General features: G+C 40.9%; 1 protein-coding gene and 1 long non-coding RNA gene across 2 annotated transcripts in view; both read left to right on the top strand.

Annotated features, from left to right (window-relative positions):
• The window catches only part of LOC136358081 (uncharacterized), an 829,601-nt gene that overhangs the window by 725,636 nt on the left and 76,092 nt on the right, over positions 1-27,873 (top strand). The window lies entirely within an intron of this gene.
• Positions 300-19,304, top strand: AQP1 (aquaporin 1 (Colton blood group)). The gene is made up of 4 exons (XM_066313691.1): positions 300-1,107; positions 15,634-15,798; positions 15,923-16,003; positions 17,462-19,304. Exons 1-4 carry the CDS (start codon positions 718-720, stop codon positions 17,639-17,641), a joined length of 816 nt encoding a protein of 271 aa, XP_066169788.1. The 5' UTR covers positions 300-717; the 3' UTR covers positions 17,642-19,304.

Genomic DNA, 27,873 nt, shown 5'->3' with positions numbered 1-27,873 from the left:
GTGTGAGCTGTGTAAATCCAAGTGTGTCCGTACAGCGCCAGACTTGGCATCCAAACAGCCCCGAGCCCGCAGAGCCAGCACAAGGGACATTTCCACCTTTTATTTCAAATAAAACAGAGCTACTGAAGCCTCTGGAGTGTGGCTTTAGCTGTCAGTCTTATTTACTACTTTCAGCTGTTATCTGCTGCTGCTGAAGCTGAGCGTGAATAACTCACCAGCCTGCACTGATAACTTCGCTTTCTGTTTCAGGGAGAATTTCCAGACAGAAATCCCGTCAAAGCTTTCCTTCCCATCCACGAGCTGACAGAGGACACAGGAGTTAAAGGAGTGAGGCTGAAATTCCTGAGGCTCTCCTAAGGATTTTTTTTTCCAAGAATTTGAAAAAGCCTCTTAAAAACGGCGCGGCAGAGATCGAGCGCTGTTAAGGGAGGGGAAAAGAAAAAAAAAAAAAAAAAAAAGGGAAGAAAAAAAACTTTGGCAGGCAAACAGTGTCTTACATCAATCTAGCAGTCAGCATCTATGTAGATGTTCTTTCCTCCTTTTGTGCAACACCCCTTCCCTCCTACAGACCACCCAAAGCCCTATAAATAATCCAAGGACTGTATTTTTCCTCCAGATTTCTCTTCAGACCTCAAAGGAAAAATATCAGGCAAAGGAAGGGAGAGAGGGAGAAGAGAAAGTGAGGAGGGGAGAGAGAGAGAGAGAAAAACAGGAAAGATGGCTAGTGAATTCAGAAAGAAAATATTCTGGAGGGCAGTGGTGGCCGAGTTCCTGGCCATGAGCCTTTTTATTTTTATCAGCATCGGCTCAGCTCTGGGCTTCAACTTCCCCGTGGTGGCCAACAAAACATCGACGAGGTCTCAGGACAACGTGAAGGTTTCCCTGGCTTTTGGGTTATCCATCGCTACCATGGCTCAGAGCGTGGGCCACATCAGCGGGGCGCACCTGAACCCGGCTGTCACCCTGGGGCTGCTGCTCAGCTGCCAGATCAGCATCTTCAAAGCGCTCATGTACATCCTCGCCCAGTGCCTGGGGGCAGTGGTGGCCACGGCCATTCTCTCGGGAGTCACCTCCTCTCTCCCAGGCAACTCCCTGGGGCTTAATGCTGTAAGTAGAAGCTTTTAATTTCTCCTTTATTTTTTTTAAATTTTTTTGAGTAAAAATGTAGCACCTGTAATCTACTAAAGATGCAGGGGTAGATGCTGTAAGTAGAAACTTTTAATTCCTCCTTTATTTTTTTGAATTTTTTTTGAGTAAAAATGTAGCACCTGTAATCTAGTAAAGGTGCAGGGGTAGATTCTGTAAGTAGAAACTTTTAATTCCTCTATTTTTTTTTTTTTTTGAGTAAAAATGTAGTACCTGTAATCTACTAAAGGTGCAGGGGTAGATTCTGTAAGTAGAAACTTTTAATTCCTCTATTTTTTTTTGAGTAAAAATGTAGTACCTGTAATCTACTAAAGATGCAGGGGTAGATGCTGTCAGTAGAAACTTTTAATTCCTCCTTTATTTTTTTTTTTAATTTTATTTTGAGTAGAAATGTAACATCTGTAATCTGCTAAAGGTGCAGGGATAGATGCTGTAAGTAGAAACTTTTAATTCCTCCTTTATTTTTTTTTTTAATTTTATTTTGAGTAGAAATATAGCACCTGTGATCTGCTAAAGGTGCAGGGGGTTCTGTTGGTGCCCGTGACCTCAGACTGTTTGTTGTCGCAGAGAATCCAGTCCTGACTGATAATCAGGATGTCATAGGGATGGTCCTTCCTCCCCACCCTCGTTTTGGAGATTTAGGACTGGTCCTGATCAGTTTTTGCTCATGTTCAGTTTTGGACATCCAAGTTGTTGAGAGGTGGCTTTTGATGCCAATTTAACTCTGAAATCGTTGGCAGTTTTATGACCTTTTGTGGTTCTGAGGGTCTCTAAGGTGACAGGCTGATTAATGTGCATATACCAGTTGTTTTGGCTTCTGTGAGTGTGGTTCATTCCCGGTACTTAATTGATGGTTTGTGTATCCTGGTGATGGCTGCAGTGAAAACTCATGGGAGCAGAGAGAGTTGTGCAGCAGGAGAAATCCCACCCCCAAAGGTGTGAGCAGTACCTGTTGCATTAGGCAGGGTCCCAGCTGCCCTTTCTGTGCATTTCTGGGCAAAAATTGGACAAATCCTGACTTCTCATGTGTAAATTGGAAGAAAATATGAGGCAGCTACAGGTAACTGGGGTGCAGGTTCCAGCTCTCTCCCAGCCAGATGCTCTCATCCTGCTACCTAAAAACTGCCTGGCCACAACTCCTACTCCTCAAAATATCATTTTGCTGTTGTTGTTGCAGCATAATAGGAGGAAAAAAAAAAAAAAAAAAAAAATAAGTACATTTTTAAACTTGAAATCGTCCCACTGTCAGAGGCAGTGCTACAGCCACTGCAGGACACACAGTGCTATAAATGGAAATTCCTTCTGGTCACTTATTTGACCTGATCTCTTAAGAACAAGTATTTCACATATTTTCCTTGGCCCCTTTCTTGCAGAGTATTCCTGACTGCAGTTAGTAAATTGAGCTAATTTGAAATCTTCTGCCCGTTTGAAGTCGCAAAGGTATTTGGGACATAAAGCTGCAAATGCAACATCTCTTCTGAAATAAGTTAGGCAAAATAGCAATATGGTTTTGCATACTGTGATTGGACATTGCAGTTAATTCAGAACATGGGTCAAATTTTCAAAACTGAATAAAATCTGATATTGAGGTGATTCCTGGGCAGATCAATATCATCCACCCTCGTGTTACTCTGTGAGTTGGCTGCTCTCCTCCCTCTCTCCTGGTGCCTGCAGCCATTCCATCCTGCCAGTGCTTTGGAAATGTTGATGGGTTAACTCAAAACATTTTGGGGAAGAAAAGCAAATAATTTTATTGACTCCAGAAGCGTCTGGCTGCGAGGCTGGGATGTGATCTTTTCCTCTGAAACCACTGACAGAGGGAACAGCTCGACCACACAGGACAGGGTGTCCACCCAAGTGGTTTCCTCGAGAGGTCCAACTGCCATTAAACACGGGAGGTCTGGTTTTGGTAGCACTTAACCTTGGTTTTTCCCTTTTGCTTCCATAAAGTCCTGATGACTGGTTCCTTCCTCTAACCAAAGCTCCAAACCTGGCCATTTCTGAGGGGGGGTGATTCTCTTCTTGCCCTTCAGCCAGTAACTCCTCAAGCTACAAAGGTAAAACCAGGCAGGGTTGAGTCTCCATCATATAAATTTTACAAATGGATCAGCAATTTCTGTGCAATGGAGTAACAGAGAATATAGTTTCTAAAAGCTCTGGTCTCACTGGAAAATATTCAGAATTTTTCATTTTTTTTTTCTTTCACGTCCAGTTATAAATGTTCTGACTGGAGGACAGTGGGGAGACCCTCCTGGGGATAGTGAGGGCAACAGCTGTTCTTCTCCCTTGGGAGAAAGAACAAGAAAGGAAAAGAAAAGAAAGCAAATCCATTCATTTCCCAGTGACAAGCCTGGAGTGCCTGGGCAGGGGAGGGCTGAGGGGGACCTGGGTCTGAGCCCAAGGCACGGGGGAGCAGCAGCAGAGGGGCTGTGCTCGTGCAGAGCCAAGGCCAACGGGACAAATCCTGAATCCACAGCACCGAGGTGCCTCCTTCAGCAAAGAGCTGACAAGGAGAAAACACAGAGCTGCTTTTACTCTTATGGTTTTCAACCTGAGGACGAGGAGGGGAGGCTCAGAGTTAGCATCTCTGCCAGCTGCTCTGTCTTCCAGCTCTTCTTATGGATAATGAGGTGTAGATTCCCTGCTCAGAAAAGGAATAGAAAGAGAGTGCTGCTTGTTTGATAAGGTTGGGAAGAGGTTCTGGATGCGTGTGGCTTCATCCTCTGTCCTGGCCCTGCCGTGCTTTTGGAGAAGTGTTTTTTAGGGAAAGTGTGGTGCGGGCAGTGGAATGGAGTGAGTGGCCATCCAGTGCTCCCAGTCCACACTGGGTGGGGTTGAATGCCTGAATTTGGATTTCTCCTGCCTGGCTGCTGGTCCTGCACTGAGGGGCCAAACTCAGAACCCACTGGCTCCTCTCTAATCCACAGAGAATGAGAGACAAAGAGAGGCACTCACACCTTTAGATCTGCTGAGTTGCTCCCAGGGACACACAGCTCCTCTTTGCCATGCTGAGGCTCCAGGCTTGGAAACCTCTGCTGAGCATCCAAAATGAAGTGAGAGAAATCCATGTCTTTCTCATTGCACAAAGGGGAAAAAAGAGAACACAATCAAATGAAGCACAAAACCCAGCCCTGGACAGTACAAGGCTGAGGAGAAAGAAGGGAGGATGAAAATTCGGGATGTTCCTTTAACATGTTCAGTGTTAAGGTCTGGTTTACACTAAGACAAGCAAACTAGTCACACATTAGGATTTTGATCCAAACTTCACTTAAGTCAACAGATATATTTTTAGTTACTTTGGCTGGTCCTGAGTAAGACACTTTGGACAACACTCAGAGATGTATTTAGATTACTGAATCCTTTTAAGACACTTAACTTCCAGTATATTTTAGTAGTGGTATGGGTTCCAAAGTAAAAACTTTGAGAATTAGAGAAGCTGGAAGAGGAGTATGCAGTGTGTCTGCTCTTCTAAAAATTTAAATATTTTTCCTTACATCATCTCGTATCTTTTTTTGGAAGTTGGATTACTACACGTTACAAATTTCCATTAGGTAAAGCTGTAAGAATAGAGAATGCCAGATCCAAAATGCACTCATCTGCCAGCAGAGCTGGCTATTGTCTGATGAGGACAGATCTGGAGTTTGGATAATGGAACAAACTACTCAGCAAGGCAGTTAATGACCAACAAAGAGCTCAAGCAGGAAAGAGGGGTGAGAGGAGACTTCTGTGGTGTAAAGTAACACAATATTTGCTGTCAAACGATGTTTGCCTGGAGAAGTTTTATCCAACTTTTAAAAACATGTTCAAAAAATTTTTTTAGATCAGGTTATTTCATATTTATACATCTATCTATCTATCTAATAACCTAAGGTAAATATAGAGGTATATTTAAATAATTAGAACTTTGTGACAAATACAGACATTTCTTCAAAATTTTCACAGTTTTATAGTTTTCTATATTTTGGCATAGTCATGAGAGTGCCAGGAAATGTGTCCCCTAACTCTCAGGGCTATAATTTGGAAACTATTTGAAAACTCTTCCTTTGAGTTTATGATGAAAGATATTATTTTAAAAGTTATAAGTGGTTCAAAAATTGTAGGCAAGAAAAACAGACCTGAAGGTAGTGTTGCTCGGGTAGATAAAGGGAAAAGAAAAACAACGAAGAATAACAAATAGGAGGGCTTGAGTTTAGAAAACACTTGGTGGACTGATAAACGTTGTTTGTGCAAATAAAGAGCTCTCTGGAAAAGCCAAAGGTCAGTGGATTCAGAGGATTTTAAGGCAGGTGAATATTCCTATGGGTACTATTTCTGGAGTATGGAGAGTTGCTTGTTGCTGGAACACCCTTGGAATTTCTGCCAGGACTGGCCGTGTCTCCGCTGCTCCATGGGGCTCCCCAAATCAGGATCAGCCGTGGCAGAATTGGTGCAATGTCCTTTGGGGATCAACACCCCGTGTCCAGCTCTAGATTTCTCAAGGGCAGGGAAGAAGGAAACTTTTGCTGTCTTTGACTTCTCACACCTCATATCTGTTGCTGTGAGATGCCTTCCAGCCTCACCAAAGGCACACCACAGAACCACAGAATCATGGAGTAGTTTAGGTTGAAAAAAACCTTATAGATCCAACCTTCTGCCATGGACAGGAAAAACAAAACCAGGTTGGTCTAAGCCCCATCCAGCCTGTCTTTGAACACTTCCAGTGATGGGAATGAATCCTTTTCCCATAACTATTCCCACTTAGCTGGATTGTGATCCAGCAGCAACAGAGCAACCTGGAACCTCAGTGCTGGAGATTTTTAGGGTTTTTTTTTTCCTTTACTGTCTACATATCCCCAGCTCCAGCTTTATTCTGCTACTTGGGGAAGATAAACAATCACTGGTCTCTGGGAGAGTGGAGCATAGGATATGATATGTGGATCCTTATCATCTGATAAGGATGATCTTATCTCTAGGGCATCCATGCCTGGTGAATTTTCTCCCCACAAATTCCCAATTTGCATTTCCAATGCAAACATAACCTTGCACCAGCACTGGGAATTCCCATTTTGTGTAGCTGAGACCTGCCACACCTTTGAATGGTGTTTGTGGACCAGCACTGAAGTGTTCATCCTGATATTCCCCATTGGATGTTTCCCACTTTTTAGAAACTTGCCTCAGAGAGGATTCCCCATGGGAATCATGACAATCCCCATGTTTGGTCCTCACCAGAGGCCTTCTCACCATGGGGAGCAGGACTTGCCTGGTTGCCCTGGATGACTCAGTGTTTGCCTGGTGATTTCCCTGTCTCCTCGTGCCCGCACCCTGCGAGCCCATTCTCCAACCTCCAATTAAACAAAGCCGGCTCCAGTTGGAAGAACATCCAAAACAAACTGAGAGCTTGACAGTGTGAGGGGACAATTGAGTAAGAGATGCTGCTTTTCCTCTGAGTCACTGTGGAAAATTGCAGTTCCAGAGGTGCTGCTGGATGGACAAGACACGCAGCTGAGTTCCTGACCTTTAGTGCTTATTGAAAAATCCTTGGAGGCCTTTTGTTTTTTTCAAAGCAGATTATATATTGTATATTTCTCACATTTAGGACAGTGAGGAGTTTCATTCTCTCTTTCTCTGCCTGCTGCTCTGCCTATCTTTCATCCAGTTTAGGCTTCTCCTGCCAACCTTGCCTCTGCTGGGACAAGCCTGGGGACTCAAACATTCACAAGGGGCCAGAAGCTGTTGCTGCATTTTTCAAATGAGCAAAATGGTTCCGGTCCATGACATTGATCTGGGATTTTTATTTCTTAACAAAGACTGTCACAACAATAGCTCATTGTTCCCTGTCAGTTTTTGCAGCAGAGGGCTTTTAAGGCTTGCCAGCATTGTGCTGAGAGGCCCCAGGCAGGGCAGGTGGGACACAGGAAAGGCACCTGCTCAAAACTGGCCACGCTCTTGGCCTCTTTTTAATGGGTTCACACGGTGACAGCAGAAACATCTGGGCTGAGATGTAAACCTGATGGTTATCACCCGTCCCCCAGAGAACTCGGGGTTATGGCTCTAGTTCTTATCTCAGATCTCAGAGCTTATTATCTGATTTCCATTGCTGTGAAGATTTGCTCTCTAACGATGGAGCCATATCCCAGGATTTTGTCAGGCAGCACAGAGGGGTGCAGGAGCAAGGCCATTCCTGGGACAAGGAGAGGCCTTGGTGCTCCTCCTCCTGCAGTCCAGACCTCCTGTGCTGCAACAGAGGACATCAAAGTGGCTTTTGTGCCACTGGATCCAAGGATGACCATGTGGAAAATGCTCTGCAGGCATTAAGCTTAAGGTTCTCTTCATTTATTTCCATTTAGAAATGGTAGTAATTCCTGAAAGGGGTGCACAAGAGTGTTTAAAACAATGAGTTGCCATAGATCTAAAAAACATTATTAATTTGGTAGGCTAGTTAATGTTGTAATACAAGTGGAGTCATGCTGGGATTTTCAGATAATGATTTTTTTCTGTGTTAGATCAACGATCAAACCTGGTAGGATTTAAGTAAAATTCAGTTTGCCACCACCCTTCCTGAGGGGTCAATAAACAGTTAAAATTGATTTCCTTTCCACAGAGTTGTCTGATTTTACCAAATATATTTGGGTGTTCTATGTGTTATGAAGACAGACACTCACAGACCAGAAACAGATGGATAGAAAGATTCTTCAAATGAGATAAACCCAAATTTCAAATCATAATTTAAATTCACTGGAAAGGTTAAAAAAATATCTGTTAGTTCGTGTGGGTTCTGAACCAAGATCTGACATGGCAAAGAACACAGCCTGAAAACAAATGGAAATGTCCCCAGCAAGAGAATGAATAATTTGGATTAATTCTGCTTAAATATTAAATTGGTGAAATGGTAAGAAAAAAAAAATCTAGGTTTTTGTAGCAGGGCTCATGGGTTTTGGCAGATAATGTAAACCTTCAGGAAGCTGAGAAAAACATTTCTTTAATCAGAGAACCCTAAAAAATATCACTATCTGGGCTGTATAGGTATTTTTAAGTGAAGCATTTTTAAAGCAAGGATACCAAATCACATCACAGGTACTAAAGGAAGAAGAGATAGCCCTTGAAACATTTCCTGTTTGTCTCCAGAGGAAATTGTCTGTTTTGCTTAGAGCAGTAGTACATTTTTGCTTATTTGTCCGTTCTCCAGCCTAATCGAGGGAGTTCAATAACAGAGGGGTCTTTACAATTGTCTCCTGGAGGTTTTTTTGGGATGGCTGGGAACATTTTGAGCCCTGAGTATTTATTAATGTGTAACTGATGGGAAAGTGCTGATCTTCCTGGCACTCAGAGCCCGTGCTGGTGTTAGACTGCTGCAGCTTCGCTGCAGAGCTGAGGCACAACATCAACCTGTTAAATCAAATATACAGGGCCTGACAGGCATCCTGGAGGAAATTATAAACAGCAGGAGGGCAAAAATGTGGCCTGAGAGCTCTGCAAGGCACAACCCACAGCCTAGAAAGGAGTAGAGAAATCCTCTGTGTGCTTCTCTGGACGAGTCCTGTGCATCCCCTCTCTAGGAACCACTGGAGGTGTCACAGAAAACTAAACTTTTCCAGGCTCTTGGCTCTAATTCTATGCCAAGTGGAGTCAGTGGATGCTTTCAGAGCAGAAATGTGTTTCCTCACACATAGACACACACAGCTCCTCCTGAGGGCACTGATGGCTGTGTTTGGAATGGGTAAGGTCAGCTTCAGCCCTTTTTCCTTGCTTTGTCAGGACTTCTTGTTTGGTGAACAAGGTGGAGGAATGAAGGAGCTGGAATTGTTCCCCCAATTCCTGAAGTGCATTGCACAGCCTCAGAGTTGGTTTTTAACCCCATGGAAATCGAAAACCCCGAGTTTTCAAAGCTGTGCACAAATTTTGAGAACTTCACAGATTTGCTGGAGTTTGTCTAGAAATACAAAATGAATTTTACTTTGCCAACAACCATACTGTGAGGTTTGTGCAAATCCAGGTGTTAGTTCAGTATCAACATAGAGAGGACGATCCTATTTAGCTCAAATTCAGATATGCCCAAAATTCTCCACTGAAATACAATCTCCTTCTGGGCTGGTAATAGAGGAGATAATAAACAGCTCTGTGGTATAAATGAGTACTTCAACTATTGCAGCACATTAAGTATTTGCTTGGGTTTGGCTGGGTAAAGAAAAAAAAATTACAAAACCTCACAATTCCTCATCCTCTGAATAGAAGTTGTTTATTTCTCAGCAGCAACATTAAACAAAAACAAAAACAAAACAAAACAAACAAAAAAAAAAAAAAAAAAAAAAAGAAAGAAAGAAAAAAAAAAAAAAAGAAAAAAAATAGTTTCTCCCAAGCAACTTTCCCAGAGGCACAACAAAAAGTAAAAGTGTAAATAAATAAAAAAAATTGTCTGTCTCTGACCATCTGTGCTAAATGCAAGTCCTGTAGTGGAACTGAGTTTTAGTACCTCTCTTGGTTCAACATCCAAATTTTATGTGCTCTGGTTTACTCTAATAATCCTTCTCCCCTCTTTCTCTCCATTGTACTACAACACAAAACTCTGGATAGTTTCTCCTCAGCCTGCAGAGAGGGTGGGAGGAGGGAGCTCAGCCTTGTTCCTGGAGGGTGTCTGCTGCCTAAAGAACGGAAAATATGATTTCTGCTCTGGGAATTGAATGAGTCCCCTTTAGAGCTCTTAAGGCTGTATTTATAGGAAGGATAATCTAGCAGAGGACAATATGTTTTGTCCCCAGGTTCTGCTGAATGCTTCCATTGTTGATGTAGGATGTGATCCAAAGCTAATTCATAAGCAGCTTCTGAGTGCTCCTGTCGTATAATTTCAAGTGAAACTCTTCAGATCTTTGCCTGTCTCTCCTTACTAAAGAAATGAGACTTTTGCACTCCCTGAATCCTTAATACTCAATTAATGGGTATAGAACATCCATTTCAGAGTGATGCTGTTAAATAGCAAGGGTAGAAGCGAATAACTGTAGTTAAACAGCCAGGGATAAAGTTTCTGAATCAATTTTTACTATCACTCAAGGGCTGGTTTGTAGCTATGGAGATGTGGGATAGAATTGCAGGGGAATAAAGGTATGTTATCAATATGGAAATCATCAGGTTCTTTTCATGACAGAGTTGGAGCTGAAAGAGTGAGAAAAGTCAAACAAAATGACAGGCAAGACAGTGGGATGTGGTTTGGAGGGAAGCAGGGAGATGAATTTCTGAGATTAGGTTTGTAGAACATCCCATTAAAGAAATTTGCCAGCCAAACACTTAAATTATAACTAGTTGGTACAAAAAAGAATGATTATTACTTGAAAAGAGGGGGTGACAAAGAGAGAATGAACCATCTAAATAATTGTGAAGAGTTTTCCTTATTCAGTTAAAGAAGGAAAGTCAAAGAAGGGAAATGTTAACCTGTAAGAAGAAAATGCTGTAAGACGACAAGAATTGACTTGAATAAAATGCTGATTTTAAGAAAAATGTCTGCCACGGAACAGAAAAGATAATAATTTAGGTAAGATGGTGAGGATATGCTAGGAAGAGAAATCCCAGCTGTTAAAAAGGCTGTGGCTTAAATTTTCCTCCCTCAAAACCACACCAGCAGGCAGGGCATGCTTTGGTGTTTCACAAGAATGGGGAAAGCTGACAATCCTCTGCTAAAAAATAGACTTCTGCAATTCCATAGGCCTCTTTTTTTTTCTTTTTCTGGAACAATGAGGAAACTAATCCCTGTTATATGAAAGGAAGCTGGGCCCTGGGAGCTCCAATCCAGGGCTAAGGGTTTTTTGGATGAGATGATGGAGCTCAGCACCACGTGATGGAACCACCTTGCATAACAAAAGTGTCTTATCCATATAACGGGAAGCAGGTTTGGACTTGATATACTTTTACTCATAATGAGAAAAATATGAAGCCACTGGAGAAGTACACAGTGGGGTTTACCTTGGGCCAGTTTAATTTCCTGTCCCTGTTTCTCTTCCGAAGGCGGACAACGCATAAATATCCTGTCCTAAAAAATAATTAAAAAAAATAAAAAAAAAAAAAAAAAATAAAAGGTCAAAAGGAAAGAAAACTTACCATTGATTTGCCCAAATTATTGCTGTGGGAGTCAGTCAGCTAAATGTGGCAGTGAAGGGCACTTCTGGGAAACAAATTCTGTAGTTCCCATCTCCTGTCTGATGTTATGGAGAGCTGGAAGCGATGTGGCCACTGCCCATTTCCTAAGACAAAAATGAGGTGTTCCCCTCAACTGATTGCTCTCATGTTCATGTCTAGATAATGCTTTATGGGTTTCCTCATTTGAAGGTCTCTTGAGTCACTGTTCCTTCACTGCTTCCTTAGTTTCCAGTCAGTTCCAATCTGATCAGGATCAATCTCAGGAATTTTCTGTAGAAGATGTGATTTCTGTACCTTTACTGAATTCTGGTCAATTTTTATTCCATGACCTTGTTGAGATTCACAGTGAACTGGGCGGGGGGGGGGGTGGGGTGGGGGGTGGGAAATATTAATTATGGGATTGTTAAGGCTGGAAGTGGTGGAATTCAGCTCACAGAGGGATGCACCTCCCTTGAGGTGTCCACATGTTCTGCTTCTTGTCTGGGAGCTGTGAGGGTTGAGGGGGAATTACTCACTGCAGGTTAATGCAGCCAAGATTGATTCAGCTGATCAGATAAATCCACAGATAGCTCTCACATCTTGCCAATGATTCAGCCCATTTCTTATCTGTGTTTCTGGTGCTTCTTCTGTCAAAACACTGACTTGGAAATGAAGTTTAGTGGAATTATTCATGTGAACAAAAAAGGGAAAAGATGTCTTTGTAGATTCCCTTGGAGATGAATATGGGCTTGTGTGTTTCATTTAACCCCTTAGAGGACTTTGGGTTCCTTAAAGCACTGAATCCACTCGTGAAGTCTCCCAGGTCTGAAACCTGAAAAGCTCAGGGAATTTCCATGCTGTCCCCTGCCCTCTGGCATTTTTTTCTGTTTCCTTAATGAGGATTATTGGACTGTAAAGAGAAGATGTCAAGGATTTCCCACCAGATATATCAAGGACAGATGCAGTGTCAGCTCAAATACCCTGTGACCACAGATAAAGTTACCAGTGCAGGGAAAAAGGCATTGCAGTGTGGGTACAGCTCACAGGAAAGGGTCCTCTTCACCCCAACACTGCACTAGAAGTGTCTGTGTCTTGTTTCAAAGCATTATTTTGTCTGTTTAGGAACCAGAGATATCGGTCACCTTGTATTCTGGATATTCTCAGTAGCAGAATGGCAGATGTTAAGAACAGCTGTTGATTTTTAGTCAGGTCTCTAATGTGTGGTAATGCTTTCTACTAAATTCAGATTAAGCTTTAGACTACCCTGAAGATTCTGGAGTCTGGTATTCTACAAAATATTCCACAAAAGTTCAAGCTTTCCTTAAAAACCTGAATAACACACAGAAAATACAAACAAAGGATGACAAACTCATGTTGGTTGTGTCTCCCTGGTCCTGTCAAGAGCTTAAACCAGCAGATTCAAAATGTGCAAAATGTTACCTGGGTGAGACTTTCAAATCCTCTGTGAATAAGGATGATATAAATATAAATAGTCACATGCACATTTTAACTTGACACAAAGGAATGTGCCTTCCTATTCCCTTTCTAACTCTTTTCTGGGGTGTGCTCGGGATGGTGAACTCTGTCCCATGTGTACCATGGATGGCCCAGGCTGCAGCTGCTGCAGTGACAATTTAGCTCTGATAAGGAGGCAAAAAAATCCTCTGTTATCCTACAGTTACACTCTGCAGGTCCACGGGGCCCAGCAAAGCAGGACATCCAAAGCTGGCCTGGGTTTGTCCCGTTTTTGGAACATGGCCCAGAGTCCTTGCTCTCACAGTGGAATCTTAATGTTCCTGGCAGGCTGCGTAAAATCACCCGGCTGGAGGAAAGCAGAAGGTTTCCTATGATATTTCCAGGTTTTCTTTGATTCCACAGAGCCCATCAATAAGTGTTGAGTAGCAGGGAGAATGACCTCAAGTCACGTCAGATGTAGGATGTGTTTTTCCTGGAGGGAAAGGAAGAATATGATTTCCGCCTCTTGAAGATAAAGATTATCACAGGTTTTTTAAAGAATGATTTTGCTCTTATTGTCTTTTATAAAAGCCCTTCAAGGGAAGGGAAAGCCCAATGGGTGGCCAGTGTTTAATCTTTTAAAATGTCAAGGCTTTGTCAAATGCTAGCATTGATGCGTCAGCTCTGGGTTCTCTGGGGTTGCATTATGATAGGAAAGAATTCGGTTTCTTATCTACTTTTGGGCATGTGCACATCAGTCACTTATTTGCTAAGACACCTGGCTTTAAAGTTTGGCCATTTGGCCTTCCAAATGTGAGATAAGATTTTCCAGAGGGTATGTAGTCCAGATTCTTAAATTGGTTTTGTTACAAGGAAACACACTGGAGGCCTTAATTTCTTGAGAGACAAAAATCCTACTGTCTCTACAGTGAAAATAAAAGAAGTTTATTTTTAAATCTTACAAAAGCAATAGAATATTAATTCAGACATATCAAGCATGGATTTCTGGATCCTGCAATTTTCAGCGCATCTCATATGGATGCATTTATGTCAGACTCACACTTCTCAAATACAAGTCCTAATAATGACAAAGATTTCATTAATGGATTTCAGTTTCTACTCTATGGATGCTGAAGGAACCAAAATACCCATCTTTTGAACCAGAAATCCCTTCTGTTTGTGGATAAACTACTTCCGGCTCAGAGGATATCCCTCCTGCATGTTGAAGTACAAGCTATAAAAAATACATTATTAGTGTTTCATGTTAGCAGGATTTAAAAATCAGATTTATGCTGAGCAAAGATTCGAATGACTTTTATTGCTTAGGATTTTGATATTAAACTTTGTTCCAGAGAAGAAACAAGAAATGTGAACAGCACCTGTGGAAAGTGAAATAGTTCAGTTAACCATCTTTAAGTGTTAAGGTTTTTCAAATATTAACTTTGGGGAAATTAGGGCATAAAGCACAAGATCAAATTAATAGCAGGATTTCCCGTGGTTTCATTGTTCTGGACAGGTCACAATAACATGTAATTATGTGTTTTTGCCACGTATGACCCAGCAGTTTTAATGCAGGGGCTCTGACAGATGTGATAACCTACTGATAGCACAAATTAATATAAGTTTTGCAGAGTTTGCTTCCTACTCTGAGTCACATTCTCAGTTCTCTGGCCTGTGGCCAAGCTCATGTTTCATCCCATCCATGAAAGTGAGTTATTTCTGCTTAACATCAAGTTATTCAGCTCAGTGACAAACTTGCTTTGACTTAATGAAGACACCACTGAATACAGCAATTAAAAGCAGAACTCAAAACTTGTTATAATATCAAATGGTTTACTTCTATGGTTTCTTGTTAGGCTTAAGTTTTTAGCAGTGCTCCTGAAATATGACAGCATTTCTGCTCTGTAATGTCCATTTGTGTGAATCACCATGGTTTCAATATGTTCTACAGCATTTACTGTAGAAATTTGCTGTAGAAACGCTGCTGATTTTATGACTAATAACACCATTTGAATATTTATCTCTCACAGACGGAGTTTTTCTAGATAATCTACTTCAGTAGGAAATGGCAGCACTCTCATCAGCCCCTTGGGATTACTTAATTGGGGATTTTTTTTAAATTTTTATCCCAAAGAAGTTAAATGAGTTCATTCAGTTTGTGTCTAAGACACCACAAAGTACTTCACTAGTGAGTTCGGTGTCTAAGCTCTTTGTAGTCAGATGAGATCTATAAAACAAAAAAAGATAAAGCTTTCAAATTATCCCCTTCATTTCATCAGATTAATGGATCTCATCTCCACTGACTACACCATTATCTGTGCAAATTGGAGACATATTGACTAAACATTAATATCTAGAGATGTTTTACGTACTTTTGGTCTACTGTCACATCTACCAGTCCCACCTGAACTCTGTGGAGATCTCAGGGTATTTTCTGTGACATTAGAGACATTTTTTCAGGCATTGATTCATAGTGTAGGTGGAAAATTAATATCTTAATACTAATGTGGAAATCTCTGAAGCAATGAGTGGCTGTACTCGGGCACCACCGTGGACATCTGAAGAATAAACTGATGAAGGTGACTCTCTGGCTGATTTGTTTCTCACACATAGATCAATTGCACTCTCATTGTGCCCAGTGGCTGAGTGCTCACTTTGGCTGGAAGCAGCAACTGCTCAACCACGCTGGATCAGAAAAAACTGCTAATGGCTAGGCTTGAGTACAGAAGGGAGTGTTTCAAAACTAGCTTCTCTTCAATTTTTTCTGTTTGTTCCTATTTTTTTCCCCCTGTTAAAAAAAAAAAAAAAGAAAAAAGAAAAAAGAACCCCAGGAGGGAAAGTGCAGGTCTGCATTTCCGTATTGAGGAAATAGATGTCGCCGAACTTTGTTACACCAGTTGAAGTCATGCAGGAATATGAAATAACATTTTCTCTCTTGCCTCCTTGCAGCTTTCAGAGGGAATTAATGCAGGCCAAGGGCTGGGAATTGAAATCATTGCCACCTTCCAGCTGGTGCTGTGTGTCCTGGCCACCACAGACCGGAGAAGGAACGACGTCTCGGGATCGGCGCCTTTGGCCATTGGTCTCTCCGTTGCCTTGGGACATCTTCTCGCTGTAAGATTTTATCTCTCAGACGTTGTATCTGCCACGTCCCACCTGGGAGTGGGCCAGTGAAGGCAGGGGGGTGATGGGGAAACTTCATCTGTGCCTCACCTCTGGTTCTCTTTCCGCCTCCTAGATTGATTACACGGGCTGTGGAATTAACCCAGCCAGATCTTTCGGCTCAGCGCTCATCGCCAACAACTTTGAAAATCACTGGGTGAGTTGAGTAAATTTGTTTTACTCAAAAGAGGCTCTGAAAACACGTAACCTACAAGATCAGAAACATCTCAACACGTATCATTAGGAACAACTCAGAGAGTTGGCATTTCCTTTTCATTTAACACAGAATATTCTTACAATCCTGACCAGCCTCAGGCAAACAAAAACTCCTTAGACTCATTCAATCTCTGTGTTCAAAGTAATACAATAGATTTGCTTTGGTTATTCCCCTTTATATTCATTTATTTAAAACACTTTTATTGTTTAAGCCTTATTTCACAGAATCCTGTATTGTGTATTTATTGTTTAAGTTAGTAAAGTGCTGCTGCTTAATCTGGTAAAACCCAATTTAGAAAGATTCTTAAGCATGTTTATAAACTGAAATGGATCATCTACTATTTGAGAGCGAATAAAATGTTCAGCATCTTAAAGCTGAGTGTCTGCTTATGTGTTTTCAAGGATAAGTGCTCAGGAAACACTATAAATTTTAAATTATTCCTTGTGTTTAAATGTGGTTAAAATGAGGCTCTTCACAAAAATTTACTTATTTCACCAAAGCTCAATAATGGAGGCTGGTATAAAGTTGTAAATGAGTATGTGTTCTTGAATATATAAAATGGGCTTGTTCCAACTCTTCTACTCATGATTTTGGCATAGGCACAGGTGGAAATTTAGTGGTAATACAATGAGGTTGTGAAAGTCTTGGAAACAGATTCCATTTTAATCTAAATAGTAAAACATAAAAGGAGGACACTGGGGAAATTTTGGCAGGCTCTACCACTTGAACACTATTATTAGGACACTATAGGGAACTAACTAAGTGAGGAGCTGATATCTTCAGAATTTAATAGGAATATTATTGCCCTTTGTAGGGGCAGAAAAAGATAGAGGTAATATTTTGTGTTAAACTGTTGATATTGCTGAATAAAAGAGCTTTCAGACTCAGCGGTGCTTTGACCCTGCAAAATTTTCAATATCTTCTGTTGTTTCTAACAAAATCAACTTGTCTACTAAAATCCTTTCATTATCTCTCTTTCTAAATTTTAGTTTTTTAAAGTGGTTAGGCCAGTTCAATCACAGCCATATCACCAGCTAAGCAACAGCTAGTGGCAAATTAAACCCCTCGTTAAGTATTACTTTCAAATTCACTTATTACTGGAATTTAATAGGAGGATGGAAATAATGTCCTTTTCCTGCAGAAATTATGCTCCTCTGCCAACTCCATCTGGAGTAGCAGAGATATTTTAGCAGTAGGTAACTGATTTTACATACCACAACTTGACAACACAGTCACAGTTATTCGCTTCTGGGTCTCTCACCAATTCATGGTGAGAAATTCCTGGCTTTTTGCTGTGTGGTTAAGTAAACATTCAGGTGGGCAGGCTGCAAATTTCAGAATGAAGAAGAGCTTCAAGTGCAGAAATACCTGATGCACTGACTTGGATTTGTATTCCAGATTTTCTGGGTTGGCCCAATCATTGGAGGAGCAAGTGCTGCCCTGATTTACGATTTCATCCTGGCACCCAGGACCAGCGACCTCACCGACCGCATGAAGGTGTGGACCAGTGGCCAAGTAGAAGAGTATGACCTGGAAGGGGATGACATGAACTCCCGGGTTGAAATGAAGCCAAAATAAAGAAGGGCATGGAGAGAGGGAAGAACAAAAAAAAACAAAAGCAAAAACAAAAATAAAAAACAAAAACAAACAAAAAACAAACAAACAAAAAAAAGCAGCACATTGGTTTCCGAAGATTTTATCAGTGTTATAGACTCTTTGTAAACCAGCAAGCAGTACTTTGGTTTTTTAATTCTATACAGTTTTCCTTTTTCTTTTTTTTTTTTTTTTTATTTTTATTTCCCCAATCCTAATAGCCTTTTTTTATATCTGGGGTTTTTCAATTACAGAGTCTTTAGGTTGAGAAGTACTAAAGTCCAAATTGGGGTGAAGTTTATTTAGGTCACCTTTACATGATCTAAATAAATTAGGCTAAAGTTTAACCCCTCCCTTGGTACCACCCAATTTTGAAGTGTGGAGGTTCTCCCACCACATCACTCAGTAATGATAAGTAGTTCCAATGACCAGTTTGTTTCCTGAAGGAAGAGATATTGAGGACAGAGAACAATCTGTACCAATAACAGAGGCCTTACACCTGAAAAAACAATATTTATACAAAAATGCAAGGCTGGCATCTAATGCCAGCAATGAATGAGGGAAAAAAAACCAGTCTCAAATCAGCGTCCAGAAGCACTAAAGGTTAGTTGCCATGTCAAATTACCCACAATTTCCTAAATGATTGATCATCTTTGATAAAGAGGGCCAGAAAGGTTAGGCAGGGAAAGAATTTCCAGAGTCACAGGATCTTTGAGACATTCTAGTGTTTCATTCTCCCTGAACCTCCACCCAGCAGCTTCTGAGGGGAGAATATACATGACAAAAAAAAAAAAAAAAAAAAAAAAAAGATGTATTAACTCCCGGGAAGTAATAACTAGAAGCCAAATTGGAGACTAGCAATAACAATGGCAACAAGAACAACGTGGTGCCAATGTGTGAACAGGATCTGATAGTTCCTGTGACTACCCTGCTTTTGTTCACCTTGTGTAATTTCTCATGTGGTCTAAAGCAAAACAAGGAGAAAAGAAGTACCCTCTCTTTCTGACCCCATTCCAATAGCCAGGGCTGTGACATTCAGGGACCACAAACTGATGTACACACGGTATATTTTCTCATGAGGGACAAATACATACCTGTAATTCAATTTTGGGGGTGGTTGCTTTGGTTTTTTATATATATATATATATATATAAATGTTTATATATATGTTTTATACAGAAAGCCTAGTGTACTGTTTTGTAAGAAAATAAGAGCATAATAAACACAAGTGGAAATAATTACAGCAGTGCTTAGCAAAATAAATGACACTGGAAACAAGAAAGAAAATTAACACTTTAAACGACGTGGAAGATTATTTTCTGTTTAAATTTCTGTGTGTGTGTGCTACTTATGATTTCCTGAGTAACCCAAAGCATTAGCTGGTCTCACCTACTAACTATAGAATATAGTTAAAGCAGATCCGTGCTGATAAACTTGTTCTACACTAAACAGTTTTCCATAAGAAATGAGGTCCAGAGGAACTGACAGAAAATCAGAAAATTCCAGCATTCAGCAAAAACCCCCAGAGGAAATGGGATGGATTCCCCTCTCTGAGAGATGGGGTGGGATTGGGAGGTGAGGTAGGATTGGCATAGGAATCTGTATGGGTTGGATCATCTCATCAGCTTGAGCAGATGGACAACAAAAAGGAATAAAAATTTAAATCACCAGCAAAATAAACCAGAATATATTTTCTCTTTCTTGTCTGCATTCGGTGTGCTATCCCATGTATTGCCTATGTACATAAAGCATGATTGGTTTTTGGGGTGGTTTAAAAATAAACAAAATCAGTTGTGCTAACATACGAACTGCTCATGATTCTTCATTTTTAATTTGTTATGTAATGCAATTTAAATTTCTGCACCATTTCTTCATGTGCCCACCTGTAAGACTGAGCCGATTTCTACTTTTCCACTCTTTGCTTGGTGCTGTCCTCTAGGGAAAGGCAAGTTCTTTGTTTTTATGGCAGGGAAAGCAGACCCTCACCTGGAAGTGAACTCTTCCAAATTATACTTAGAAATGAGGCAGAACACCAGGATCTTGAATAGAATTTCTAGAATATCTTTCCAATTTTATCTGCTGTTATCCCAGTGCCTCCATTGACTCCAAATTAACCCAGTTTTGCCTTACAGAATCTCTGAGCCAGAGAGAGAGCCAGAACAGTTGCAAAACTCACCTGCAGTAAATAGTTTGTTCTGACAAACTTCGGGCAACTTAAGAGTTAATGATGCAGAAAATGTGAGATTTGGAATTTGTTCCTTAGTCTTGCAAAGACCTTGGCTTATTCTTTCATGCTTCAAAGTCCAAAACTGTGAAGAAAAAAAACCCTCTCTTTTCATTTGGGTTGTGATAGGACTGCACCATATTAGCTCCTCTAGCTTATGATCACTAAAATAATAAATAAAATAAATTGAAGATGTACAATAACTGTCTCACTAGTGAAGAAAGAAGCCGATACCAAATCAAAGTAAGCAAAGTGTGATTTGTTGGTGTGTTTTGTAGAATCATAGAATCATTGAAAATTTTGTGTTGGAAGGGACTTTAAAGACCACATTGTTCCAATCCCCTGCTGTAGGCAGGCACTATTTCCACCAGACCCTGTATTCACAGTGATAATGTTTAAACAATTTACAGTAAAACTCCTAAGAAAATTAAACGAATATAAAGTATTTAAGGTGAATTCCAGGCTTAAACCCCTCCATTCCTCATAAAGAAGGAGAAGCTTAATTAGTTTAGTTTAGCACTTTTAGTTTTAAAGTGCTTTTGTAGTACTTAGACCCTGAACTAGGAGCAAGGATTGAGGCCATGGCTGCTAATGGTGCTCCCACTCCTGGCACAAATGGTTTTTCTTTGTGCTGGACAAGCACCCTTCAAACTTATCATCAGCTCATTAAAATAGTTGAAACATACCCAGCGAAGGAATTAAAGGCATGAAGCAGCAAGTATCGAAACCCGCTAGCAAATGTCAAGTGGGCAAATGTGATTGCCCAGAAACTCAACAAAATGTCCCTGACAAAGCAAGCCTGGGACAGTTGTTCAAACAGCTCCTGTGATGTCTGCCCTGAGAGCTCCTGACCTATGGACTAATGGGGCTGTCTGCCCTGGTGATGCCCTGGGCACAAACTCTGTTTTTCTCACACATTCTAACAGGAAAAGGCTGTAGAATCCTAGAATGGTTTGGATTGGAAGGGAGCCTGAACATTACCAAGTTCCAAACCTTAAGAACACCCAGGGACACCTTCACCTACCCCAGGTTGTTCCAATCCCCATCCAGATTGCTCTTGGACACTTCCAGGGATGGGGCAGCCACATTTTCTCTGGGCACCCTGTCCCAGGGCCTCCCCACCCTCTGAGTGAAGATGATAAAGGGTGGATGCTTCCCTAGATTATTCAGGAACCACCTACCATGGTCTCAGTCCCACACCTCAGGTACCCCACAACATCCCAAAGAGCTTCACTCTCTCTGTGAAGAAAAAAGCCCAAGGAAATATTCCAAACTCCAGGAACACGGGTGTTAGTGCCTGTGTAAGCCATCCCAAATATCCACAAACTTTTCCTGGGCAAAGCTGAGCAAAGCAAAGACGATAAATTTGCTTTTTATGAGTGCAAGTTGCCATCCCAGGAGTGTGCAGTTGTTCCCACTCTGCTGTTTACACACGTGACAAAGAATCCTCTGCTCATTCCATGTCCACAAGACAATTTACAAAAAGCCTGAGGAACATGTTTTGGATTCATCCCTGAGAAACCCCTGTTGCTCTACTGATTCCATAGACAATCTAGGGAGATTTGGGCCCTAATTCACCCACCTATCTTTAGAACAAAATGCATATTCTGCCTCCCCATTGTAACTGCAGCAATTTAATTTTAGATTTCATCTTGCTCCATTCTACATAGACTTTTAACACATGCAAGCAGAGAAAGGCAATTGAAACCTAACATAATGACAACCAGCACTCCAGGAAGCTTCCATTGTCCTTCCATATCCACCAGCTGCACCAGTCACAATTCACAGCTCAATGTTTGCAAAAATTAGGGTAACACAATAATACAAATATAGAGTTTCTCATCGTATTTCAATGTTTTTTGCTGCTTTTACCCGGCTGAAGTTTGGGCGTGCCAAGTATCACACAATAAATTATATCAGGAACATGGATCTTATGATTCAGTTAGAGTCTGGTCTTATGTAAATATCTCTGTGCAAACATTTGTGTCAAGAATGCTTCTGAGTTTCATTCAAGCCTGATGCCCTTGAAAGTACCAAATTTTTTGTATGTAAGTTGTCTGATATTACCTAAATTAGCCCAGAATTGTTTCTGCGGGCAAATGCATAATTTTATAGACTTTCCAAAGCTGAACCATGAAATAGAAGCTCTGCTTAAATAGATTAATTGCTAGTTAGACATTAGCCATCTATGAGATCACTTTGCTTTAGGTTCTTGAAATTAATTTGCCAGGCAGGTCTATGAATGATGTTCCTGAGAAAGCAAAATCCCTGTTGACTTCAAGGTTCCACTTTACTTTTGGAAAGTAAAACTTTCCAGGGGCCTGTACTGCTGACCACTCCCATGTAGCCATGGATGCCTGCCCGTGGCCATTCCTGTTCCTCCGCGGGCCTGCTGCCTGTAATTCCCTGATAAATTACTGTATAGTCCAGAATTTGGTGAGGGCAGAGCACAAAATAAACACAGGAACACAGAATGGATGGAGGGAAGTGACATAGGGCACAAAAGGTGACTGGTTTCTGGATTTTAATAGCACTCAGAAAGATTAATTCTCCTTTCACCTTGGTTGAATTCTGTGCCTTACTGCCCAGGAGCCATACCTGTTGGAACAAGAGGTTTGCACCTTTTTGATGAATTCTGTTATCAGGTTTATAGGTTTGGATAAAAAAAGAACCCCATAAACTCAATACACTCCCCTGCTCAAGATTTCCTGAACTTCCTGATCTGTCATGCTCTAAAGTTTGCCATGAATTGCCCTCATTGTGCCTTTTCCCCTGTTTTGTTTCTATTCTTGTCTTACAGCAGGAATTGAGAAGCTGATGGTAAATGATCAGTGTAGTGCTAATATTGGCCCATTTTTTGTAGAATTTCTGGAAAATTTTTACCTCTCTCTCATCTTTTCCTTTAACCTTTATTTTCAAGAGAGGGACCATTATCAGTTAGAGCAGCTCGCTCCATTTAATCTGTCCTCCCTTTGGCTTGTGCTCAGTTCCGTGTTCGAAAGGGTGTATCCTTACTCCTAGACAAAAACCTGGAGGCACCATCTATTAATTTATTTTTTCTTTGCCATTGAAAGCAAACAGAACAATGTTTCCTGGAAGCATGGGAGCCAAACAGCAACTCTTGACTAAAAGTGGCTGTTAAGTGCAATTGCTGGAAACAGTCATAGTTTTTCTTTCTTTTTTTTTTTTCTTTTTTTTTTTTCTTTTCCCCCTGAAAAGCAAATGGAGCACTTGCAGGTACCAATCTGTCCAAAAGACAGATGTGACTGTAAAAACAATGAGCTGTAGGGCACATTTAATTTCCTTTGGGGAACTCCAACTTTTTCTTGTTCCATCATTTCACATTATTACTTAATCAAGAAGAACCTGGCATGGAATAAAGGGAAAAGAGAGAAATGATAGGCCTGCCTGATGCTATATCCTATCAGGGCTGTGTGGGAAGAGTGCTACTGTGTTTTCTGTCTTGGAGCCAGATCTGATCTACTCAAAATTATTTAACTTTGTTCAAGGAGCGAAAGAGGAACTAAATTATATTGCTATCTAGCTTTACAGTGGTTTGTGTTGCCATGGCAATGTGAAATATTTTTTTTTTGTGGTACTGAGGAGAGGCCATTAAAGCTTTCATGTGGGCTGTAAGAGACCTGACCTCAGCTCTCTCTGGTCAAGACCCAAGTCAGGCAAGAGAGTGAATCTCAGACACCTATTCTAATCTGTGAAAGCCAAAAAACCTGTGATGTGCCAATTTTACACATATTTCTTGCCAATAATTCATGTCATTCCATTCCTGTTCATCTTCAAAATGTGCTCCAATGAGCCTTTCTTTGTAAACATTATTGATAAAGGAGGCCTGATCTGATAGACTGGGATTTATTTGCCACAGGTGGGTATTTTGTCTCTAGGACTTTTTATTTTCCATTTGTATCATTGCTGAGGCTGCCAGATTGACATAGTTTTTAATTAACCTTTGCCTAGAGAATGCAGAGAAAATGCTTTGTGACTCTAGGTTCACATTTCCACTTCCAATGGCTTGTAGGGAAAAGACTGGAAGCAATGGGGAAGTTGTACTTCACTACCGAAATAAAATAAGAAAACACCTGCTTAAAATTTTTCAAGGTTTGAAATATGTAGCTTGGATGAAGCCACCTTGGAATAGGAGGGGTAGATTTTAGTTGTTTTAGTACAAGTCATATCATACTACTTTCTCTTGGCTCTAGCAGGCAAGAAATCAATAATTTTATTTACTAATATAAGCATATCCTGAAATGATGTATCTTGGTGACTTTTAGGAAGGTGTCACTCTCAGTTGTCACCTCTCTCTGCCCAGTATGGGAAGAGGAATGAGCTTTTCCAAAATTGAACTCCCACAAGGTGAGGGACACCCTTGGTCCTCCTCTTATGTGCAGTCTGGGAGGGGCCATTTTTGGAGAACTTGGAGAAATGGCAGATTTCTGTCTTCTGCTCAAGCTTTGGCAGGAGTGAAGCTGTGAATCTGCCCAGAACAAGAACTTTTGGCTTTGAGGGGCCCTAAAGACAACTTGGTCCTTGTGTGAACACTGAAGTGATTTGGGCACTTGAGATTCACATGTTTGAGTTGTGTTTATGTCCTCACTCAAGTACTTTGGCTTGTCACATGAGGACTTCTCACATGGATTTTCAAGCACTTCGTGCTTCTATTCCATCTGACCTTCTGTCAAAACATCCAGAGTGGTTAATTATTATGCTGTGGTTTCCACTGCATGAACAATAAACTCTTTCTTTCCCTAAAGGATTGTTTGTCCAATTAACTGCTTTTGTCTGATATTGTTAAAAAGCCTTGACTTTGGCTCCTTGATACATAATAGCTCTTTCCTGAACCCATTCAAACATTGAGTTCATTGTTAAATTTTAATAATGGCCTCAGAAAAACTGTAGGGTTTCACCACCATGCATTTATTCCAAATATAAACCAGCATAAATGATCTAAAAAGTGCCCAGTCCTATGAGCTTTACTTAATAAAGCCACTTGGATGTTTTGCACAAATAAAGAAAATGGGATAGAAATGGAAGAGCTGCAGTGTCTGCAGGTTTAATTAATTGGCAATGAATGGGATTTAGAGGTAGCTGAGGTATGGAAAGCAGCGGGATCCCACACTGTGCCAGGCTGGATTCTCAGACGGGCATCTGACTTCCATGTGACTCAGGAAAAAGTGGGCTTGTAGGTGTATAAAATGGTGCATGCAGTCTTACATAGGGAAAAGCACAGATGTGGGCCAGAGTTATGTAAAATTACTGATGAGTCTGTGTGGAACACACATCTCCAAATCCTGCTGTCCCAGTGAAGATGTAAAACAATTCTTGGATGAGTTTTGATGGAGACGCAGGTGGCAACTGATATTAAATTCATAGAGATGATTTGGACAGCTGTTTTTATGGTTTCATTTGGGGTTTTGGATCTTTTTTAATATAGTTTTTCTTATGTGGGAGGGAAACATTATCTTTTCATACAGCATTTTGTGACTGTTTTGAAGCAGATTATTTTTTTTTAAATAACATTAGGACACTGTATGATTCTGTTCTTCCAAGGAAGATGTATTTTGACTTGCAAGCCAAGATTTATAAACTTAGATGTTGGCAAAGCAGGAATTCACATGTGAGCTGATTTTCTAAAGGCCCAATAAAGTCACTGCAAGTCTACTGAATTCTCTTTGTTAAACATGAAAACTCTTCAGATGATAAAATAAGGTTTAACTGGAAAACTGGAAACTTCCCTGACAATATTGATGGGATCTACATAGACCTTAATAGAAACTTGTCTCCCTTGTATCTGCCTATACTGATTTATACAAGACAAGGTCTGTAGTTTTGAAGAGAATATTTTTTAAAAATCATAAAAAATTCCCAAAAAAATAAAAGCATTTACAATTTTTAACATGGATCTTTACACTCTGGTTTTTATCTAATAGCTGAGTTTGATATCTAAAAGGCAAATATATAAATTATTAAAAATAAAATGTGTTTCCTTGACAGAATAACAAACACTGGAAAAGACTTCAAATGTAGTCTTGTCTGGTGAGAAAGAAGGATTTTATATTCAACTGTGTCAACTGCCTCTCAATCACATCCAGATATAGACAGAAATTATTTGCCTGTACTGAAATAGAAATCCAGCAGATCACTACAATTTTGGTACAGAGCTGTCTGATTAATCTGTCTCAGACTGGTGGAGGCAGTTTGGCTGTTCTGCAGAGATTTTTTTAGGCTCTCAGTCTTCCATGAGACATGGGACAGAGCTGGGGACATTTCCTGGGGATACCTGGAGCCCAAATCTGCTCTAATGGATGTTGAAGGAGGAAAGACAGGCTCTGGGGTCCCAGGCTGTAGGAGAAACCTTAAATTTGGATATACAAAGCAATGTTTCTAACAGGAGGGCAACTGAAATTTCTGTGTATAAAACTTTCTCTGTCCATGTCTGTGACCTCCAGCAGCCACATAAATCTCTGACAGTGACATAAAAGTTTCATTTTTCCTTATCCAAATCCAGCTGGTAGCTCACTCTGCTGGCCCAGCTCCTGCCTGATGGTTATGTGTGGAAGCCTGAAGCCTCCCAACCCCTCTGGAGCTGAGATTTCCTAGGAATGGATGCTCCCTTGGACCCTCACTCGTACAAGATCAGCCCTGTTGCCTTTCCTGCTGCCCTTCAATCCCTCAGGATCCCTGGGATGCAAACAGGGGCTTTGCTGCTCCCTGCACTTCTGTTTAAGGCAATCCCAGAGGAGTGGTAACTAAAGAAAACCCACTGCAACCTGGAGTTTTAAAAATAGAAGCAGATGGCTGGAGCTCTGCAACCAGCTGGGCTGCAGTTTGCCAAAGCTCATGAACGATTTTAAGGTCAGCCCTGCACTGTGGGAACAAACAGCCCCTGTTGTGTTTGAACTGGAGACTGAAAAGTGAGCCACAGCAGGAGCTGTTCCCCGAGTCTTTTCAGCCCCTTTCAGGAAGGTTGTCCTGCTTTGTTCCTTCAGCCAAGCAGACTGGAGATGGGACAGGGCTGGCTGAGCTACAGAGAACATCCCTTGTCAGAATGCTGCATTGTTTCTGCCTCTCTCCCTTTCTTCATACATCTCACAATATTTCCATCTTTTATTTCAGATATTCTTCATTAACTTTTAACCTTCAATGGTTTGCTTCTCCTCTGCCCCACACTGGAACATGTCGTTGGGCTGGCCCCAATTTTAGAATCATAGAATGGTTTGTGTTGAGAAGGAGCTTAAATTCGTCTCATTCCAACCCACTGCCACGGGCTGGGGCACATTTTGCTGAACCAGATTGCTCAGATGCCAATTCCACCTGGCCTTGAACTCTTTCAGGGATGAGGCATTCACAAACTCTCTGGTCTTGGTATCTTTCTTTGCTTAGCACCTGGCCCTGATGATGATGATGGTGATGATGATGTATTTCACACCTTTGTCACTGCCTTAAAAGGAATTTGTTCTCTCAGTTCTCTCAGAACCTTCCCTCACTGGCTTTCAGAGCAGATGTTCTTCAGCCATCAGCACCTGGCTGCTCAGCTCCCACCCTTCTCACGGGGCTTCTGCACATCCATGTGTGTATTCAGGACATCCACACTTTGGAGTAGGTAAAATTAGGAGTCTCTTCTTTCATTTTCACTACTAAAATATCCAATAGCATTCCCAGTTGAACTTGGACTGTGAATGATGGACCACTTATTTTGTTTTTATTATGCTCTTTGTCTTGAATTTCTTTATATTTCTTTTTCCACAGGAGAAAGACACTTTCCTTAAATATATCAGGTTTGGAAAAGATGCCCTAAAGCATTTTACAGATCTTGATTTCATTCTTAATTTGTGTCTAGAACACATCCATAAATTGCTGTAGAAGTTGCAGTTTCATAGCTGGCTGAAAATATCTGGAAGTCCTGCTTGATTTCTTGCCTTTACCCAGCCACCTCATTAGAATTTGAAATGACAATAAATATTAAGCTGATGAACAAATA

Source organism: Sylvia atricapilla, chromosome 1 (assembly GCF_009819655.1).
Source record: "Sylvia atricapilla isolate bSylAtr1 chromosome 1, bSylAtr1.pri, whole genome shotgun sequence".
NCBI lineage: Eukaryota > Metazoa > Chordata > Aves > Passeriformes > Sylviidae > Sylvia > Sylvia atricapilla.
Note: the sequence above shows the minus strand (reverse complement) of the source record. Positions and strands in the feature narration are given on the sequence as shown.

What these genes read in the sequence shown, in the direction of transcription:
- AQP1 (XM_066313691.1), top strand. Translation starts at nt 718, where the DNA reads ATGGCTAGTGAATTCAGAAAGAAAATATTCTGGAGGGCAGTGGTGGCC. An exon ending in ACTCCCTGGGGCTTAATGCT is followed by an intron (nt 1,108 to 15,633) that starts GTAAGTAGAAGC and finishes GCCTCCTTGCAG; the next exon opens with CTTTCAGAGGGAATTAATGC. An exon ending in CCTTGGGACATCTTCTCGCT is followed by an intron (nt 15,799 to 15,922) that starts GTAAGATTTTAT and finishes TCCGCCTCCTAG; the next exon opens with ATTGATTACACGGGCTGTGG.